General features: G+C 41.6%; 1 protein-coding gene across 3 annotated transcripts in view; it reads left to right on the top strand.

The window, feature by feature from the left end:
- hnrnpk (heterogeneous nuclear ribonucleoprotein K) overlaps window positions 1-7,494 on the top strand; it is a 20,275-nt gene extending 12,781 nt beyond the window's left edge. For 2 of the 3 annotated variants that reach the window (XM_088430523.1, XM_088430362.1), the window contains 6 exons: window positions 3,765-3,804; window positions 4,451-4,466; window positions 4,716-4,748; window positions 5,170-5,228; window positions 5,542-5,711; window positions 6,640-7,494. In XM_088430523.1, the coding sequence (XP_088286649.1) occupies window positions 3,765-3,804; window positions 4,451-4,466; window positions 4,716-4,748; window positions 5,170-5,228; window positions 5,542-5,711; window positions 6,640-6,670 (349 nt within the window). In that variant the 3' untranslated portion in view covers window positions 6,671-7,494. The remainder of the gene's footprint in view (window positions 1-3,764; window positions 3,805-4,450; window positions 4,467-4,715; window positions 4,749-5,169; window positions 5,229-5,541; window positions 5,712-6,639) is intronic. The other variant, XM_088430441.1, reaches the window with a different exon arrangement.
- Window positions 7,495-7,974: the final 480 nt, after the last annotated feature.

The raw sequence follows: 7,974 nt of genomic DNA, 5'->3' as shown, positions 1-7,974 counted from the left end.
AAAGTGCTGGTAATGTCTAATATATACAGTATGATCTACAAACATTCCTGATATTGTGTGTGGTATTGCGCACCTACTGTGTATAAAGTGTCTAAGTAGTCTAAGTAAGTGATATATATATATATATATATATATATATATATATATATATATATATATATAAATATACACACACATCTGCGTTTGGGCTCGTAAGGCGAATTCACTGTATGACGGGCAATCCAAACCTATGTTAAATAGCTAATGCGTTTAGAACTCCAGGTAAAAACATCAAAATTGTACATACATAGTAAAATTGGTACCCAAAATACAATGGTTAGTGCTATGTATATATAATATATATGTATACAATCAGAAAAATAAATTAAAAATATTCCATATAAACCATCATCTTCTCTAACATCACTAGCATCATCACAGCACCCGTTCAAGTTTGAATTAAGCAGTAAAATGCACTAATAAATATGGTGTTGTAGCCACTCATAATGAAACAAAGCTTTACCATTTCGCCATCTTGAAACGAGTGAGGCCGACCAATAGCTGACCACAATCTCCGTCATGTGATGGCAACAGAAAATAAGTGCAATTACCTACGCCTACAGATGGAGACAAAGCAACACACACACACACCGTGAATCCCTGGTTTACAATGTCCCTGCCTCACGTTTTTTCACCTTACGACGTCCCCTCTCTACACCCCCCTTCTCCCCCCCTGCAGTACCTCAAACATGGCAATCAGTGTGCGTGTATGACTCTCAGTCACTCAGCGCTCATATGTCTATACGCGCGTCGCTAAATACGTCACTACAATGCTCGTCTGCTATTGGTTGACGTCACTACTTCCTTAGATGCTGGCTTGGCGTCCAGGAAACACTAAGACGCTGGTCTGCTCTTGGTCGGTGTCACTCCTTCCAAAATGGTGGAACGTTAAAGCTTTGTTCTCCTCTAAGTGGTTACAAAAGCATATTTATAGTGCATTTTATTGCTTAATTCAAAGCCATGGGTCCCAAGATTGCTAGTGATGTTGAAGAGAGAAGTAAGAAGATGATTTATATGGAAACGCAGCTGGAGATAAGAAATATGAAGAAGGCTAAACTAGCCTAGGCTAGGCTACCCTCACTAGAGAATATGGCCATAACAAGCATTCACGTTGCTCAAAGGTAAATAAATCCTTTCCATATTGTTTTATGATGTTACTGTACTATTTTGGGACCAATTTTTAATATGTACAATATTGTTTTTACCTGGGGTTTTGCATGCATTAACTATTCAACATAGGTTTGGATTGCCCGCCGTACGGTGAATTCGCGTTACGATCCCAACCGCGGAACGGAATCTCATAAACCGGGGGCCAGGTATATATATTGGGGCTGGGTATTGGGCCTTGAAAGTGTGTTGCGATTTATTTAAAAAAAAAAAATAGACAAATTCTATGTATTCCTGTTAGAAACCACACATCATTGACATCTCTGAGCACACAAACGTTCTATTTCAAAAAAATCTTGTCACATTTTTTCATTTCAAGCATGCTCTTGAATTTGTTTATGTCCCCAGCAGTAGGGAACACTCTTTCACATGGCACTAATGTGGCAGGAATGTACAGGTAGCACTTTGCCTCAAGTTCCAGCACAAGATACTGGTGATAGTGCTCTTCAACCATAAACAAAAAAGATGTGTGACGTCACTCATGTTGGTGGAAAAATAATACTGACAAAAACTAAGGAGGAATCTATTGTAATTTATCAAATGTGATGAAACCTCGAGATATAGTCACTTTTGTACGCCCCCCCCCCCCCCCTTCATAGCAAGAAAATTACTTAGCATATAAAATAACACAAAATGCAATTTAACATCTTAATCTCCAAATTCCCACTCGAACTAAACGCAACATGAGATTCTACTTCTCATTATAATGGCTGCTCGGATATTATTACACTTCTCGAGAGCACATACAAGAGCTTACTGCGGACAACTTCAACAGGATAGTTTTCTTTTTCTGCTGTTTGCAGAACAGGTCCGCTGCCGCCAGATAATGTATTGTTGTCCGTCCCTCTTCCAGGGCCAGAGTTGCCCTTCGGGGTAGACAGGCCTCACACGTTGCCTCCAATCGGAGCACGCAGCCAACACAATGGGCAGCGGGGAGGCACGGTCGATATTAGCCACCCCTTTATTACATTTTAAAACAACACAGCAATCTACTAGGCACACTCCTACGTCTACAACTTCCTCATCTGCCGCGCATGCGCTGCCTCCACACACACTCTCGCTCTCACTCGCTCGATCAATCTCTTGATCTCCAGTCACATCATGCACGCAACACTATTGTAACGTTTACAGTAATGTGGTGTTTTTAAAGCGCTTGGAATGATTTATATGTAAAACTTGATTCATAATATGACAAAAATCATGATACAAAAGCCACTCTGGAGCGGATTGATATAAAAGATTTTGAAAATGAGGCATTTCATAACCCGATTGGTGATACAGTGAACCCTCGTTTATTGTGGTAGATACCGCCCGCGATAGCTAAAAATCCACGAAGTAGCGCCCTCGCTTTTCACATGAATAATGAAAAAAATAAAACATTTTGAATTTTTTTTAAAGGCGAAAAGTCTTCATGCTATACATATTATTTTAGACAAATATTACTGTAGTACACATTTGTACTTAAATCTTAAATTATTAAACCTTATATACTGTACAGTAGTAAACTTGTTGGAGTGAGCGAGAGACTGCATAGGCCGCGCTCGAGCACCTCATCCACAAAGCAGCTCAGATCAAAGAGCGGTCCCCATCAACCGCAAAACCGAGGGATCACTGTACATTTATATGTAAAATAAAACTTTTTGAAAACGAACTTTTATACTAGGCATATTTTATATTGCAAATTTTTCAAAAACCTCATCTCATGTAAACTGTCTCATCCCGTCCCTATTGGTGACGAATACAAGCAGCTGTCTGTAATGTGGCTGTGTGTAGAAAGAAAATACTTTTTAGACTCAAAAAACATCAAGCGTAATGTAAAGCACTGAAAAAAAATGCACATAAAATGACCGAGACCGCAAGTGACATCCTGGCGCAAGCTAGCTATCTAGAGCAAGAAGCCAACATAACGGCCAGACCATCACAGTGCAGTCCTTGTCAAAATGCACAAATGGATGGACTCAAATGCACATCGCTTGACTTCAATCACAAAAGGCTGCTCAATTCTCAAGTCTTTCAAGTCATTGGGGAGTGGAAACCAGTAATCACACTAAAGATGGCAGAGAAAACACTTTTGCCCGTTTTTGCTCGTTTAGCAGGAGTCGGACATGGCTCTGAGTCCTACCGATTCACCTTGTCAAAACGACAATAATTCTAGATATAACGACTGAGCATATGGCAATCAGGCTGGGAAAATCAGATTCCAAGCAAAAGTCTTCGACAGCAGTGACAAAGCTAGCGAATAAATGCACATTACGGGGGGCGGGAGCAACGGCAGCAGCCCTTGGCTCTGATCTTCATCACCACCACCTGTCAGTCCTCTCACCATAACACTGTCAGAGCTGTTCCTGTGACTGTGTGGGAAGATGGCTGGGAGGAAATGTGTTTATACTGTAATCTTGCTCAGCGTGTGTGTGCAGGTTGACCTGGACCGAAATTTCTTTTCCTCTCCTCCCCTTGGAATGTTTTCAAGCATGTTTTATTTATTTATTTTTTTTCCAAGCAATTTCTAATTTTTTTTTTTCATCCCCTCCCCCCACCCGTCTCTCTTTTATTACCAGTGACAGAAGAGGTAGACCGGATCGCTACAGCGATAACATGGTTAGTGACCCATGCTAAATGCACGCTGATCGCGGGGTGCTGGCATCCTGAGGCTCTTGCATGCTGCTCGCCACCGTTTTGTGACAAGCTGTGATTGTGCATTGTGTTCCACTATGCCAGACCTTTATTAAAGCCCAACTCTCCGCTCATACGCACCAGCCGTCCCTACAGAAAGACTGTAATCGCCGCAGCTGGAGACATCCCATAATAATCAGTTATAATTGCCCTCTTACTGTGTACTTTTTCATGGCCGGCTTGTTTTTCTGAGCAAAGAGAGAGAGTTGGTGGTGACCACAGTTGGTTGCTAGGCGATAATGCTTTGTTGACAGACTCCCTCTCACCCACCCTCCCTCTCTGAGAACTGGCAGGATACTGCCTGCCGTTGCCCAGCAACAGCATTTTGAATTGCCTGTTGCCCTGACAACAGCAGCCGCTGAATAGCAGGTGAAAATAGGGGCTGATGGGGTGGAGGAGGAGGAGTCTGGCATATGGATGAAAACTGGGTGGCTTTTAGTTGATTCTGCTCCATTGAAGAGGCATGTACATGTACATGCCGGTCTCAGCATGCACTCCTCATGCGGGATGCGTACCGATACGTGGCCTGATGGTAATTTGTTTTTCTTTCTCTTCTATTTGGTTTTCATAGAGCGGAGGAGGCTATGGTAAGTTGTATACCTTTTTCATCATTATTTTGTAAGTATAAAATGCAGGGAAGATTAACATAATTAAGAGTGGGGACAGAATGGCATTGATGTTGAGCAGTCATAGCCTAGACAAATTACATTTTACATGCAACTAATTCTGAACTTGGGAACGGTAAAAAAAAAAAATCATCGGCGTTGTTGCATTTGTGTTTACAATTGTAATTGACCAACATGTAATTGAGCATTGCTGTTTTCTGTCATGTGCAGACAACAGCTCTTCCTGGGATAACTATTCATCAGGTGAGCAAGAAGGCATCTTTCTACCCCGCCCAAATCTCCCTCACTGTTGTGTTTGAAAGGCACCAAAGTACGTTTTTGTTGCGGTGTGGATTTTCCTATGGAGGTAGTATCAGAATCAACCGCGTTACTGTGATTGCAGTGTGAAGTTTAACACTCGTCCCCCGCCCTGTTATACGTCACACCATGCGCGGACGGCTGCCGCCATCAAATCTGTTTGTGGGATACCGCGCCCCAGTGTGAAAACGCTTGCTGTTAGGGCACTATTCCGCTTTCACCGGGTGATGTGTGAAACACAAGAGTCTGATACATGCTGTAGCGTCTGCCCGAGAGGCTCATAATTGCTATCATTTGTTTGAGGAGTTCTATATTACCTTGTTTTGGTTCTGCAGTGTTTTATAACTGTTGAATGTGTTGCCGTTAGGTGGACGAGGTTCCTACAATGACCCGGTCATCACCACACAAGTGACCATCCCTAAAGACGTGAGTAAACTGCTGATTTGTTGGTAGGGCTAGACACCTATCAACACTCAAAATGAAAAGAACGGCTGCAAATTGAGTACAGCAAGTCATGGATTGCTTAGCATTAAGACAGTAATTGCAGAAATGGAAATTTCCTGCCATATAGGTTCACATATCAACATGGACAGTATTCTAAGCACGCTTTAGTTTTAATCTCATTTGTTCGATTGTTCTCATAAGTGCCTGCTTTGCATCTATAACTAATATACCCGCTTGTATTCATTCGCTCCTCCGTCTTGCAAACACCTCCACATCTGCTGATGGCTCACGGCAGCTGGCGGGCTCCATCATCGGAAAGGGTGGCCAGCGGATCAAGCAGATCCGGCACGATTCCGGCGCGTCTATTAAGATCGACGAGCCTCTGGAGGGCTCAGAGGACCGCATCATAACTATTGTGGGTACCCAGGATCAGATCCAGAATGCCCAATACCTTCTACAGAACAGGCAAGTTTTACTTTTGACTCGTTTCATCATCATCATCATCTCATTCTCTAGTCCAGGGGCAAGGAAACCTGTGGACATTTTTATTGAACTAGTAGGAGCTTGTCTGGCGATGACGTACGTGCTAAGACAGAGCAACAGTTTGAATCAAACTCTAAAGAACTGTTGAAAAAAATATTTTCAGTATTTAGAAGATCTATAATGGGCTCTTTCATAGTTTTATGGTCATTTAGTGACACGCACAAGATGAAGGTTCCTTGCTCCTGCGCTAATAATGCCTGTTGAGACTATTCAAAAGACTCTTATGTAAGCATGTGTCTTATTAGCAAACACACAGAATATTTAATTCAGGCGATTTCAAAACTGCTATGTTAAGAAATGCTTGTGATATATAGTCGTGCTGTATTTCTAGTTTCTCTTGCCTGCTTTCTTTCCACTAACACCCTTCCTTTCTTCCCCCATGCAATCTGAAAGTAGTTCAAACCTTCCTCTTACGCAAAACGGCTTTGGAGAGGGTTTTTTGTTTTTTTTCACGCACTTGCTCTCATCAAGATTCTTATATTGGGGAAAAAGAAGAGGAAAAAAAACCATAACTAGGCAATCGCCCCCACCCCCCTCCAAAGCCGTTTCAGTGTGAAGCAGGGAGTGGAGTGATTCTTCCCCTGGCCGCTGCTGTGTGGAAGACTAGTGATTTTGTTGTTTTTAGTTAGATCAAGCGACAACAAATCACAGTCTGCCAAATAGCAGGGGCTCCTCCTCTTCTGTCTCCCTTGGCAACCAGTAGGCACGTATACAACACACCACTTCCTCCTTTTTGTCGATGCTAATACAGCTGTACAACCTGCTGCTTGCTGCTGCTGTCTAATTAGTGGTGGTGTTGCCTTGGTAACTAACCCTGCCTCCCTCTCTCCTCCCTCTCCACCCCCTTCAGTGTGCTGCACCTGCTTGGACTCAAGGACTAACCACCCCTCCCCGTGTTTTTTTTTTTTTTTTTTTTTTTTTTTCCCCTCGACGAATTGTTCACACACGCACATCCACCCCCTCAATTCAACCCCCAGCCATAGTCTATTCTTTACCATATGTTAATTTAGTTTTGTTGATTGATATTCTTGTGCATTTTACTCTTATTTCAGTGTGAAGCAGTACTCTGGTCAATTGCTGTAGACACCCCCCCTCCCCCCAGGATTGACTCGGACAGATTGACCCCCCCCCCCTCCCCAACTCCCCCTTTTTCCATCACCAATACACAGCCCCCTCCAACTATTATTCTGAATTGTGGGTACTTTTCTTGGGTAATATTATTTTTATATTTTTAATGCCATGTTCAACATTCCTGTGAATCAACATGTTCTGCATTCTTTAAAAATGTAGTTTCTTTTAGTTACTTACTGTTGGAAATACACTTTTCAAAAAATAAAAATGTCGTTTCTCCAAGCAAATGGAAGAAAACCTAACTTGTGATGCTCTTTTTTTTGTCTGTGTATTGCAGACTCACATCCTATTACTGATTTAAGTCATCCACACTATAAGATAACTTCTTGTTCTTGACAGTTTTGGGGTATGTTTGGAACTTTTATCAGTGCACGCTGAAAAATATATGAATAATCATAGGTGGCATTGTGTGATATAAATGTGTTTCCATTCATTTGTTTAGCTGCAAGAGTTTTTGTTTGGAAATGTAACTGAAAATATAACCCACAGGTCTATCTTCTCGACCACAGTCAATAATCATGCTGTAAAACATTTGTCAAGTTGTAAAATGAATAAAGTTGCCACTTTTTACTCAGCCTGTGTTGTTTTTCCCTTGCCATCATATAGAAATGAATGGATAGAGGAATCATGGGGTTCACTTCCTTAGCTGACTAATAAATGGCATTTTTTATTTTTTCATGAAAACCAAAAGGTTTGTCAAATGGATAGCGTCAGGGATTTTCTTAGATTTTGATTTTTTTTTTTTTTTTTTGCTTGAAACCGACCCAATTCTTATCCAAAAGATTGCTTGAAAGAGACCCAATTCTTATGCAAAAGAATTATTGGTAACCCTCAGTTATTAAAAAAAGTAACTCAATGATGACTGAAACAACTTGAAACTGAGGTAAAGAATGTCCATATTGCTTGCCAAATCAAAGTACTGAATCATGCCTGGTCACAAAGGACGGCAGCCAGAGTCTTCAGTCTTTTACTTTGGGGTGGTGTTCTTTCTTGCCTTCGTTTTTGGGTCTGACTATATAGAGTTGATATGCTTTGCCCAAAAACACTAGTCTCA

The sequence above is a fragment of the Hippichthys cyanospilos genome, chromosome 1 (assembly GCF_059441005.1).
Source record: "Hippichthys cyanospilos isolate Australia breed blue-spotted pipefish chromosome 1, RoL_Hcya_1.0, whole genome shotgun sequence".
NCBI lineage: Eukaryota > Metazoa > Chordata > Actinopteri > Syngnathiformes > Syngnathidae > Hippichthys > Hippichthys cyanospilos.
Note: the sequence above shows the minus strand (reverse complement) of the source record. Positions and strands in the feature narration are given on the sequence as shown.